The sequence below is a fragment of the Hemicordylus capensis genome, chromosome 5, assembly GCF_027244095.1.
Source record: "Hemicordylus capensis ecotype Gifberg chromosome 5, rHemCap1.1.pri, whole genome shotgun sequence".
In the NCBI taxonomy this organism is placed as follows: Eukaryota; Metazoa; Chordata; class Lepidosauria; order Squamata; family Cordylidae; genus Hemicordylus; species Hemicordylus capensis.
This window is the reverse complement of record NC_069661.1, coordinates 133874187-133888069: the sequence shown is the minus strand read 5'-3', so window position 1 is coordinate 133888069 and position 13883 is coordinate 133874187. Positions and strand designations below refer to the sequence as shown.

General features: G+C 42.4%; 1 protein-coding gene across 12 annotated transcripts in view; it reads right to left on the bottom strand.

Annotated features, from left to right (window-relative positions):
* Positions 1–369: 369 nt before the first annotated feature.
* LOC128326693 (uncharacterized) overlaps positions 370–13883 on the bottom strand; it is a 77778-nt gene continuing 64264 nt past the window's right edge. For 4 of the 12 annotated variants that reach the window (XM_053254014.1, XM_053254017.1, XM_053254018.1 and 1 more), the window contains 4 exons: positions 10384–10440; positions 7977–8114; positions 7394–7491; positions 370–6317 (listed from right to left, as the gene is read on the bottom strand). In XM_053254014.1, the coding sequence (XP_053109989.1) occupies positions 370–1473 (1104 nt within the window). In that variant the 5' untranslated portion in view covers positions 1474–6317; positions 7394–7491; positions 7977–8114; positions 10384–10440. The other 8 variants (XM_053254019.1, XM_053254013.1, XM_053254016.1 and 5 more) reach the window with 8 other exon arrangements.

The window sequence follows — 13883 nt, the reverse complement described above, 5'->3', positions numbered from 1 at the left end:
CGAAACCACTGTAAAACAGTGCCTCCCACCCCCAACCCCCTCAGACGTTCCAGAAGGATACTATGGTCGATAGTATCGAAAGCCACCGAGAGATCCAAGAGGACCAACAGAGTCACACTTCCTCTGTCCATTGCCAATTGGAGATCATCCATCAGGCAGACCAAGGCAGTCTCCACCCCATAGCCCACCCGAAAACCAGTTTGAAATGGGTCTAGATAATCAGTTTCCTCCAAGACCGCCTGGAGCTAAGAGGCCACCACCCTCTCAATTACCTTGCCCAACCATGGGAGATTGGAAACTGGCCTATAATTGCTCAACTCTGAGGGATCTAACGCAGGCTTCTTTAGAAGAGGTCTAATAATTGCCTCCTTAAGACAAGGAGGCATCCTGCCCTCCCTCAGAGAAGCATTTATGATTTCTACCAGCCTCCCTGCTAGATAGAACAAGCCATGTTGGACAAGGATCAAGAGAACAAGTGGTAGGCCTCACCGCTCCAAGCAGCTTGTCCACATCATCAGGAGTCACAAACTGAAATTGATCCAGCCGAATCGTATAAGAGGAGTTGTCGGACACCTCCAGTTCAGACATCAAATTAATTGTGGAGTCTCCATCTAGGTCGGCCTGAATCCAAGAGATTTTGTCTGTGAAAAATTCATTAAACACACCACAGCGGGTAACTGATGCCTCCAAATTCTGGTTCAAGGGAGAGGGAGCAGATACTAGTCCCCTCACAACCCTGAACAACTCCACCGGACGTGAACTCGCAGAGGCAATACGGGCAGAAAAGAACCGCTTCTTTGCCGCACGTATCGCCGGAGCATAGATCTTTAAATGTGCTCCATGTTGTAATCTGTCAGATTTGAGTCGAGTTTTTCTCCACTTGCGCTCCAGTCGCCTACCTTGCCGCTTCAGCCCCCGTAGATCTTCCGTATACCAAGGGGCCAATTTTGAAGCAGGTCGGAGGGGACACTTAGGAGCAATCGTGTCTACTGCCCTGGTGAGCAAGTTGTTCCAGTTCTCAACCAGGGCATCAACAGGATCACCAGCAGAGCCAACATTAAATCCCTCCAAGGCTTCTTGGAATCCTACCGGATCCAGTAACCTCTTCGGGTGGACCATTCTAATAGGCCCCTCGCCCCTGCGGAGGTGGGAAGTGGTTGTAAGTCCAACCTTAACCAGATGGTGGTCCGTCCATGACAATGGGGAGATTGTAGGAGTCCCCACCCACAGAGCACTGTGTATGCAGTATGTGACAACCTCATCGAGATAAACCACAGGAGGAATGTCCTGTTTGATTATATGTGACATGGATAGCATACAGCTAACATGCATGCTGTCAGCAAATCCCAGCAGCCAAAATACTTTCTTTGGAGTTTTTCCTAGTGACTGGCTGCCTAGAAAGAGATTGCTACAAAGACTTCCAATGCTTGTAGTTAACACACACAACTTTCCAGGATTGTAGGGGTTAGACATCTATTTGACAGAGGACAACCAGGCAGAGTTCTTTTGATTCTTATACACCCTCCAAACCACCCCCAGTTCCCCAAAACTATAATGACTTTTAAAAGAAAAAATGCCACAAAGACAATCTTTCAATTCCTCCAGCTGCAAGCTCCTGACTCTGAGACCTGTGGCTAGCACTGTGTATTCTTCCTACAGCAGAGGGGTAGGGAGATAACATTTAAGCAGATTCAAGAATTGTATTCTGAGGATTTCGAAAGAAATGGTTGAGCAGTAAGTTGGAAAAAAAGAAATGCATGCCCAAACACGCCCCAAATTGTTTTCAAAATGCAAAGGCATGTGGATCTTGTAATGATTTTCATAGAGCAATAAAGCTCTATGAGGCCTTAGAGGGCCTTAAAGGGAAATGTATGTATGGTGTTGTTTTGTTCCCTTTCCCACAAAGCAACAACTATGAATTCATGCAATCAATTGTACTTTACATCTGAAAAACATAGACACATTAAAATTTTAGCCAAATAGATGATTTCCTGTTTTTTAGAAACCCTGTGAGAGGCAGCAGGGGACAAAGACACAGCACTTGGGTTTTTTTATTTTTATTTTTAAAAGATATTCTAGAGCAACCCTGGTAGTATGATTTCCAGGTACATTTGCTGGAACATTTAGTTCAGCCAGAGCCCTCATAACACATCCCAGCTTTTAAGAAAGCAGTTGGGTGGTAGTCTGTGAACCTGGTTGATTGCTTTGACCAGATCCAGCATGTTGGAACCAACAACAGTCTCGCCCTTATATACAAAGGTGCCGTCCTCATCCCACGATAAAACTGTGGAGTTCTGCCTCAACTTGTTTAACAAAATCTTTGCAGAGTTCTTAGATCACATAGGCAGAGTGTCCAAGACCTCTTGGAAGAGGGTCTCAGAATTATGGGAAACTTCTCCAGATATCTTCTTGGGCAGTGGTAGAAACAGGTTTAGTATACATCACAAACCAATCTGGGGTGGAAAGACCACTTCTGAGCCTGTAGGCTTCAGTGGTTGTGGGGTTTAAATCCACAATCAAATAACCATATGCCTTGTGAGTGGTATCATTGTATGCCTCCATGAAATATCTGACATTTCCTGTGAAAATCTGACAGGCCAAGATGGCAATTTGTAATTTACCCCAATGATTTTTAAAGAGTACCATATATTTAGCATTAAGGCTTACGGTGTGTGCAGATTTTCCTTTGCAGAACACATTTTGTGTACTCAGATTTAAAAAGTACTCAGATTTTTGTGATGAACATACTCTGTGAAGGTCTTCTCTATTTCAGAATTTTCACATGAAGCTTTCATGAGATCATCCACTACAAGAAAACAGGTTTTATTAGGGGGTAACAGATAGTCATCATCAAGTTGATGATGTACACACTGTACAAAAGTAACAAAGGGGTATTTACAGAGAAGTTGCCTGGACAAAGGCTGCCAACAGGCCTAAATCCAGACTATTTTTTCAGGCATCAAAGATAGAACAGAATGCATATTGTCCAACATATTTTAAAAAACAAAAACAAAACACCTTTCCCCACAGTAGCTGGGATCAGCCAGAATGGCTGAGAAGGAGTATTGCCAACAGGTATTCATTTAAAAGCTGTAAGGTAGAGTCTTAAACCCGTCAATCACTCTTATGTAAAATAAAACCCTCTGGGTTTTCCTTAGAAGTTTGGTTTCAAGCTTCCACTCCCTTTTGTTTCTAACTATCCCCCTCTGCTCCACAATGATCTCATGTGCAGGGATCTGGTTTGAGACACAGGCAAAAGCTAAACCCTTAAGGCTGTCAAAATTAAGCTTCTGGCTATTTGCAGTATTTAGAGTAATCCCTTTGACTTTCATACAGGCAGTCCTGCAAGACAGCTTGTATCCATAAGATTTCGGCCCTGTGCTCACAAGCACGGTGATGTACTGATCTGATGGCAAAATGATGTACTGATCTGATGGCAAATGAATTCATTTGTCAACTCTCCTAAAAAGTCTCTCAGAGGTGGGTTTTGTGAGCCTCACGACTCACAAAAATCATGGAATCTGTGTTGTACTATAAACACCTCTCCTGTAACCTGTCTAGTAACTTGTAAAGTTCATAATTGACATAGGCTGTAGTAAAACAGTCTAGAAAGGTGCCCGTGGTACCAGAGGTTAACTGGTCTTGGGCATTTTTCCAAGAGACACGGCTAGTCTCATCATCCAAAAACTCACAATGAAATACTTGATAGGCATCTAAAAACAGGTAGTGAAATAGTTTGTCAGGGTCCCTCAGAACGGCGGTTTTAGGTAGATTTGTACTCTGAGCAAATTTGCCCCATTAAGAATTTAAGAACAATTTGGCAATCTGGCGCTTTGCAGGGTTGACATTGTTCTGATCCTCCCTTAAAAGCACCCCTTCTTTTTCCTGTTAATCATGAATGTATTTCTTTTTGTCCTCTGTGCTAACACACCACTGGGGAAAACCTGATGCTTCCTGCTTCTGGCAAAGGTATGTATTGATATAACCAGAAAAGAGTTTGTCAGATTTGCTTTCAAAGTGCCACACTTCAACTATTTTTACAATCCTGTACCCCTTAGTCACCACTGCCTTGAGTTCTACTATGCAGCAGGTCCCCACCAATGCCCTTTGGTCGTCATTGTGTGTGCATGGCTCCAGCTTCTGGAAATCTGCACAAGTTCTACACAAAGGAAACATGAGTTTGCCATTCACCTTGACAGGCAGCAGAGGAAAGAAGAGACCTTGATGGAGGAACACTAACTTTGGCAATCCCAAAATAGTCAGAGAGAGGTCCAAGGTTTTAATAAATTATTTGGGGATGACCCATGGGAACATTCCTATTTTTCATAACGAAAGGCTAGAGAGACGTGAAATCCACATAATGGATCTGCTCATCCTCCTTTGCCCTGTAGTATAAGTGCACACAAGCTGTCCTGCCACCAAAGAGAGTATCTCTTGGTTCCAGAGGTTCAGGAAACTGCTATCTTGCTAGGAAACATTGTAGCTGTGGGTCATTTTTGACCATTTCTTCTCCACTCATGCTCCCATAGATATCTGACTTCATAGCCCTGTTTTGTTTTTTTGTTTTTTAAAGAACTGCTGCTTTTCTTTCTGTGGCATTGTGAAGAAATTCATTTGTTTTGTCCAGCATGCGATGGCATCAATGCTGAGACAACCTAGGACAACTGTGCCAGAAATCAAAGTTTAATTCAAAGGCTATTTTCTTTTTACCAGTGACAGAATAGCCGTCCAGATAATATTCTTGGACTCCAATTCCACCACATGAAATTGGAGTCCGAGAATATTCTGGACTCCAATTCTCGGAGAATATTCCAAGAATATTCCATCTGTGGGAATCTCAACCTTAATTTCACCACCATTCGGGGCATGATGAATATGGATCTTTTCTTTGTGCTCTATGTCTGTCAACCACTGAATAGCAGAGGTGGAGAACCTTTTACACTGTTTGTGGTAATTATCAAGTGCAGGTATTGCAATCTGGTAATGAAACATCTTTAAGCACACACTGGCAGTGTGAGGTATTGAAACGGGTCAATGCCAACAGCCTTCTGGACAAAACTGTTACCATTAGGCACCATATCTATCTGCCAGGTCATTTCAAGAATCTTATGTCTGTATCTTGTACAGGCTAGCTCCAAGTTTATGGGACAGTAATGTGCCAGTTTTTTCTGCATGTCAAAAGTGTGCACCTTGTTTTCTTCATACCACTTTAGGAATGCCCCACTTTCAGCAGGCATTGTAGTTTCCGCCCCATAGTATTTTACATCAGGCATCTCCCCTGCGTAATTCTCATTTTCTCTGGTATTAAAGAAATTGGGAAAATACGCTTTGGATTATTGAAATCCCATGGCTTGAGGCAGTTTTGCCAGGGCCATAGGTAGATGAGAGACAAACTATAAATTTTATATTTGACTGTGATACACAACATGAGTGATCAATTCAACATCTGAACTCTGTTTCATCATTTCACAAAGGACTAGGATTCTGTCATATCCTTTACTATTGTGTGCCAGGAGAGTACAGTTCTTAAAGTGTGTGTTGCTAGTGACTGTCTGGACAAAGTCTGCAAGGCATGACTCACAGTGAAATTTCCAGAATTGTCCAGCAAGCTTCCATGCTTCCTTTTTCTTATTAAATGCTCTCCCATTTCTTGCCTGCATTCGCAATAATAATAAAAGATATACTTTACAGATATTTTTGCATACTTAATTTTCCCCATGTAGCACACATGTTGTTCAAGATCCTCGGCATAATCTCAGCACACTCTGCACTGCTTCTCCTGGCACTTCTTCTTTGCTTCATGCTCTGTGTCAACATAATATTCACTCTTCCAACATAGTTCTCTCGGAATACCTTTTCTTCTGCAGCAAGCTTCTTGTGTCTAAGCATGCTCGGGATCTACATTGTAGTTTGCTTGTGGAGCATCTGACTATATGCCCCACGGTCTGCATGTACACTTTACTCAAACAATGGTGACATTTGAACATGCAGTCATGGGCTTGTGTATAGGGTGTGTTAAACACTTCACAGAAGTTTCTACTCCCAAATAACCCCTTTACATTCGATGCCGTAGTAGTGGTCATCATGAAGTAACATGAAACAGGTTTGAGAATACTGCAGTTCAGCACTTTTAAAAACTCCAGCCTTCTCCATCTCAGCGAACTACAGGTATATTGATCTGCAGATGATGCTTAACAGATGTTATATCAGAAAGAGAAACCTTCTTTGACTGTCCAACCAAGATCACTGTAATTTCTTGGTGTCAGCTATTATTTCTAAGGTTGTGGGACTCTCAGACCCAATGGCCATGAGCCCTCCTGCAAAACAGAGATTAGTGTTTTGAATATCGACATTAACCAAGGGTCTCATCTTTTTAGCTATAATGGCGCGATATAGTATGGATTTTAGAGGTCTCCTGACACCCCTGCCCCCTAGTGGAGAAAACAACAACCACCTGTAATTTTAAGGTAGTCCCAGCAAGTATTTCTGCATGACTCTGCATTAGCTTACTGAAAGCTGTTAAAAGCTCATCAGCATTTAAGTCATTTATGTGTCTTCTAACCAAACACAGAGGATTAGCCAGCCCTTCCACCTGTAATAAGAGCTGAACATAGGCATCTGGATCTAGTCTTTCACATGATCCAATAATTGTTGGATGGCTGAATACATTGCAGCTCTCACTTTGGAAAATGATCTTATTCTCTATAAATTCACAAAATGGAATTCATAATAGGTTGCCTTGGCCCCATGGTGTGGGGACTCCCTTTCCCACTCCCTGTCTACAGCTAGGTACTCAGCACCCCTGCTCCTGAGATACTTCAGAGTTGGTTGATTGAGAGCCCGCCTCCTGAGAGTCCTCCTGAGATTCCTTATCTTATCCTTATCTCCTTATCTTGTTGTAAACCACCCAAAGACATAAGTTTTGGGTGGTATAAAAATGTTAAATAAATAAAATTCTTCCCGCGAATCAGCAGTATTTTCTGCCTTGGAAGTTCGGTTTGTTTGAGACAGCCCTGGAGGATCACCACCAGATGCTATGGGGTGAATTTCTAAAGAATTAACAGCAACATGTGGCTTTTGTCCTTGATACACATTTTTGCCTCCTCCCCATTGTTTGGTAGAAAGTCCTGATTGTAGGTCAGTCTGACCAGCAGTACTTTCTATAGCCACCTCTGGTGGTGTATATGTTTTCCTGCTCACAGACCCAGGTGTGGTACATGGTGTATCACTACAGGAATAAGTGAACCTGTTTTCGATTTCATTAAAAAAAAAAAAAAAAGGAGACTGCATCCATATCAGCAATGCTACCAAACCATTTGTCAATGTCCACTCTACATCCAGCCAAAATTCTAAGCTGTCTGTGCTCTACTTCAGATCGCTTAATAATCTTTACCAAAGCTGCAAGAGCTGCAAATTGTTCTACATAGTTACTCAGCGTGCTGCTATCAACCAGCCAACAATGTGCGTCAGGGTGTGTTTCATCAGCAGGGTCTAAAAACAAGAACATGATTGAGTTAGGAAAGTATAAAAGCCCACCCCACAAGTTTGTTGTGATTTAAAATATTTATACCCTGCTCCTCCAGTAAAAAAGAAGAAGAACATTAAAAAAAATAGATACAATGTAAAATAAGACTAATAAAGTTAACCAAATTAAACTTAACAAGTTAAAAGATCAGGATAAAACCACAATTAAAATTACAATTTATGTATTTTTTAAAGTTTAAAATTAAAAGTTATTTTAAAAGTTTAAAATAAGAACTATAAAAACTAAAGCCTCTCTAAAAATATACCTTTTAATTGGTTTTAAAACATGAATTCTATAATCTGAATACTTTAAAACTAGTGCCCTAGGTGAGACTCGAACTCACAACCAAGGCTTTACTGTGTGGTAAGGTGTTAGTGTCTGTGGTAAAGAATTAATGTCTAGGTAAGTACAAGTACAATTAATGTCTAGGTAAGTACAAGTACAAAACTACCAGATTTCTCACAGCCAGCAATGGTCTTCTTGAGGGCTAGTTGCTCTTCTCCAGAGGTAGAAACATGATTCCTTTTCACATTCCTTTCTCCCATTTTAGTGTTCTCTATACTTTCTGGAGCAGGGCGTGTGATTTCCTCTGCAACCAACAGAAATATAATGAATTATGCAACACACTGCCTGCACAGTACAGTATAAATGTAAGGCACTTTGTTTTAATAAAATACCCTCAATGTCATTTAGTTCTGGGGTCCCAAAGGAAGTGAAAACCTCTTCCTGGGTGTTTGTCAGGTCAGCTGTGGTGAGGGGATACGAGGCTATTATTAGTCTTTGCCTGACTGGCTAATAAGCTATTAAAAAGAGGCCATGCAACTTTTAATACAGATTTATTTGTTATTATTTATTTAAAATATTTATACCCCGCCCCTCCAGTGCACTACTGCTCAGGGCAGCTTACAACAATAAAATAGATACAAACTGAAAATTATAAAAAGCTAAAGAACCTACCAGATATAAGCAAAAATGGAGCATTAAAAAGCTTCCTTTAAAAGGTGTGTTTTAAGTTGTTTTTTTAAAAACAGAGGGAGGGAGCATGGCGAAGCTTTTCAGGGAGGGAATCCAAAGCAAGGGGTCACAACCCAAAAGGCCCTGTCTCTAGTCCCTGCCAACCAGATCTGTTAGTGGTGGGGCCACTAGCAGGGCTGAGATGATGAGCAGAGGGCCCTGGCAGATGCATATAGACGGACGCAGTCTGACAGGTACCCTGGCCCCAAGCCATGTAGAGCTTTAGAGGTCAAGATCAGCACCTTGAGTCTATCCCAGATGCGGACCGGTAATCAATGAAGCTGCCGCAGGATGGGTGTGATACTCATGAAACAACTTGCACCCACAAGCATCCTTGCCACAGCATTCTGAACTAGCTGAAGCTTCTGAACAGTCTTCAAAGGCAGCCCCACGTAGAGTGCATTGCAGTAGTCAAATCTGGATGTTACCAATGCATGAGTGACTGAGGTCAGGTTCAACTTCTTCAAGTAGAGTTGCAGCTGGCATACCAGCTGTAGTTGGTAAAAGGCGCTTCTGCACACCACTGCCACCGGTGCCTCCAAGGACAACATTGTGCCTCCACCGGTGCCTCCAGAAGCACCCCCAAGCTGCAGACTTTGTCTTTCAGAGGGAGTGTGACCCCATCCAAGACTAGATTTACCTCATTACCCGGGTGATCAGTTCTACCAACCCAGAGCACTTCTGTCTTGTCTGGATTAAGTTTCAACTTGTTTGCCCCCATCCAGTCCAGAACAACCTCCAAGCCCCGGTTCAGAGCATCCACTGCCTTCCTGGTGTTTGCTGACTTAAAAGATGGGTAGAGTTGGGTGTCATCAGCACATTGATAGCACTGCAGCCCACACCTACGGATGACCTCTCCCAGCGGTTTCATGTAAATGTTAAACAGCATGGGCAACAGAGTAGATCCTTGTGGCACCCCATAAGCCAAAGGGTGGAGCAGGCATCCCACAGCACCACCTTCTGAGTACGACCCTCCAAGTAGGAGCGGAGCCGCTGTATAACCATACCCCCAAGTCCCAACCCAGAGAGACGTCCCAGAAGGATACCATGGTCGATGGTATCGAAAGCAGCTGAGATGTCCAGGTGGATCAACAGAATCACACTCCCTCTGTCTATCTCCCGGCATAGGTCATCCACCAGATTCATCCAGGGCTGCCTGGAGCCAAGACACCACAAGCTCTCCAACACCTTGCTGAAGAAGGGGAGGGGCCTAATGACAGCCTCTTTCAGGCAAGGGGGGATCACCCCCTGCTTTAGAGAGGCATTCACCACCCCGCCACACATGGACCCAGTCCCTCCCTAGAGGCCTTCACCAACCATAAAGGGCAAGGGTTGAAGATACACATGGTAGCCCTCAACCTTCCAAACAGCCTTCCACCTCCTCAGGCTACACAGTCTGAAAATGATCCAATAAGACAAGACCAGATGGTGCATCGGCAACATCCAGTTCCGGTGCCACAAAAATCTTGGCATCCAAGTTGGAACAGATATGAACAATTTTAATCTGCAAGATGTAACACAAATTGGTCATAGCAGGCTGCTGAGAGTTCTGTTTGATAGTCTTTGGGGTCCTCACCTAGGAGGCCCCAAACCACTCAAAAAAGCTCAATGATGGGCCAGGGTATAGGTTGCAGAGAGACCACTTGGGGGGGGGATTTTTTTTGTACAAGATGGTGAGAAACCCATACCCTTTGAGAGCAAAAACACAGTTCTCAGGATTTTCACATTCTTAGTGACAAAGTCATCATCTGCAGGAACACAAGATGCACCTTAATAGTACATAAGAGCCTCAAAAATTCACACACACACACACACACACACACACACACACACACAGTACTCACCTTCCTCCCTGTTCCGTCTCTGGGTCTTCTCCATCTCTGTGGGTGTGTCTTATCTTGCTATGAAATTGAACAGAAAAAGCACATTTTAATCAGGGCATGCTCAGGCATGTTGACAATCACAGAAGCACATTTTAATTAGGCTCAGACATGTTAAGAATCACAGATCCATTTCTTAGCAGTGTCTTTGGCCATGGAGCATCTGAGGATTTACACCATAACTCTAGACTGTATAGAATGGGTTTGTGGAAAACCAAAAAAGAGGGGCACAAAACTGCTCAACTATTATGGGAAATGGAAAAGGATACAAGTCCCCTTCTGATTTTTTTTCATGTCAACTCCCTACAAGATATTGAGAATATTTTTATAGGCGTAATGAGAGCTGAATTTGCAGATGGAAGAATCAATCGAGGGAGGCTCTTAACAATATTACTATTTGGGACACTAGTTATAAAAGTTACCTGTGACCAGAGAAAATATGTGCAGAATGGCTCATTTTATTATATATTACATTGTGAGGACTAAAGCTGATAGGATCCTTGACCATGGGGGTTGGGTAAGTATATTTAATTTAGACAAACATAATTGTGACCTATGCATACTGGGATCCTACATTTCTTTATTTATTAGAGGAGAACTGCATTGCAGAAAGCTGGCTTCAGTTCATGAAAGTTAGAATTCTGCACATCTTCAAGCAACAATTAAAAATATGTTATCTCCTATTTCCAGTATAAATGTGTATTTTAAGAATAAAATTTAAAAATAATAAAAATGCTTGTGATTTAATTTTTAAAGACCAACAAGGATGAAATTTGAACCCATGCATGCCTAGCACAAAGGAATAGCACTCCCCCACCTTAACCACTCAGCTACCTTGCCTGATTACCTAGCATGAGCAGCATAATGGAGAAAACCCACAAGATGTCTCCCAACCACAATTTTTTAAAAACAAATCTCGATACAGGATTCATGTGGGAAAAACAGCCTTCACCCCCCACCAGCATGGAAGAAAAAGCAAAAGCAAAGAAAACAAAGAGAAAAAAGCAAAGGAAAATGGCCAAAAATCTCAATACCTAGGTTCAAACTAGATTCACAAGCCAAATCTCAATACAGGATTCATGGGGGTGGGAGATAGGTTTCACATCACCCACATGGAAGGAAAAGAAAAAATAAAACAGCCCACAACATGGCAGCAATTCTACCTATCTGAATGAGAGAGAACACGCAAGCAGATGGCTCATTTTCCTCTTAACAGTCTCTGAAGGAATACCTCTTTTTAAAGAGCCTCTTACAGCATGAAAAAATACCATTAGTGTCTAAACAACCTAGTTCTCTCACACTTATTCTACAGTATTAAACACACACAAAATAAGTTCTCCCCTTAAAATACCAGGACCCAATTCAACACATTGGGCAGATCTGATTGAAAATAAAATGCAAGCCATCCAACACATACACAAGAAACACTAATAATTATTCAGGAATTATCTGAAAATGGAGCAACCCCTCTACCCCAACCCATCCAAAATGACCATGCTTTTAGTTTTATAGGCCCACTCCCTCCAAAAAAACCATTTAAACTTCAAAAGGGGGGCATTTTACATTAATACAGGGGATTGTTACTAGAAATAGGATCTTACTACTTACAGAGCTTTCTCTGTTGCTACTGAATGCTGACTTCTGGGGAGCTCTCAGGGAGTAGAAAAAAGATGACTTCCTGCCTCACAGTGATTTTATCATTTTGAATTAATTTCCCACATGCTCATGCTTGAGTTTTCCAATTGGTTGTCGTTCCTCCTGGTAAGCACCTGCATGGTCACTCCTTATGCTAGTTAATCTTGATGGGATTATCTGGTGAACTCATCTAGGGACCCCACCCTTCCTGTAAATAGAGTAGACAGAGGCTTTTCCTCATAAAATAAAATAGAATCACTTTATTTAGGGAGAAGGCATTTTTATGCTTTCATAAGAGGAGAGGAGATATGTCTTCATAAGAGGAGAGCTGGTCTTGTGGTAGCAAGCATGACTTGTCCCCTTAGATAAGCAGGTCCTGCCCTAGTTGCATATGAATGGGAGACTTGATGTGTGAGCACTGTAAGATATTCCCCTTAGGGGATGGAGCCGCTCGGGGGAGCGCAGAAGGTTCCAAGTTCCCTCCCTGGCATCTCCAAGATAGGGCTGAGAGAGATTCTTTCCTGCAGCCTTGGAGAAGCCGCTACCTGTCTGTGTAGAAAATACTGAGCTAGATGGACCTATGGTCTGACTCAGTATATGGCAGCTTCCGATGTTATTTTTTATGAAATTATAGACACAATAAATTGGCATTTAACAGAAAAACCACATGAACACAAAGAAGCATTCTGTATCTGTGTTTCTGTGCTCCTCCCTTTGTATATTTAAAAAACAGTTTGGTTCACTTTTATTCTGAAGAGAGTTGTTTGCAGGGATACTTGATGAGATTATCTCATCTGGTTCCTAAGCAATTTAGGAATCCTTCTGCATAGAAACAATGTATGACGGGGAAAACCATAAGATGGCAGTAATGTACAATACTACATTTATATTTTGTGAGGGAATTTATACTGTTGGTACCTATCTGAGAAATGTTTTATATTCGCTCTTTTCAAGCACACAGTTGACAAACATGAGCATTCTTGAATCTTTTTCATGTGGGATCTTTTCTAACGCCTCTTGTGGCATGCTTGCATCCTTAACATCTATGATTAGGTTTAGAGCCTAGTCCACTGTTTCACTAGTAAGCATTAGTGATGTGCACGGACCGGTCCGGAGGCCATTCTACAGGCTATGTGTGGCTGCCCGCGCGCACGTTGCGGAGACGTGACATGCGCACACGACGTGTGCATGCACAAAAGGCTTCCTGAAGCCTTTTGCAGCCGAGTTGGGGAAAGGGCGGCAGGGAGGTATCCTGCCGCCCCAAATGCTAACTAAAAAAGGCGTGCCGGAGGGGGGAAAGCGGCGGGAGGGGTAAGTACACCCTTCCCCCACCCTTAAAGGAATCCCCACCCCAGTGCCGGACCGCACCTCCGCGGTTCCGTGCACATCACTAGTAAGCATTAGCATTTCCAGACTATAACCAATTATAGTGATTATGTGTAGCACTGATTTGATGCATATCTTTGAAGAAAATATTCTAATAAATCTGGAAATATTTCTTTCAGTCCAGTTGACACATTCATGTGAGTTTTTTCTCTTGGCTTGAATCATACATCCATAGCAGGAACCATGCATATGACCTCTAAGGGTGTGTTTTAAAATGGCATAAACCACTGTTCTCACAAGGCTTTTCATTGCAAATCTCCTTTTCCTTGCAGGAATGTAATCCAATTCATTCACTTGTAGTCCTAGGAAGTTCTGCATTGCAGTTTGCTGGCTTGCTGCGTTCTCACTGCTAAAGGATTCTATAGGAAAAGTGGGGACGACGATTTATTTTTAACTTTCTGTATTTTGAAAATGGAGATACCAACCCATATTCTTCATATGTA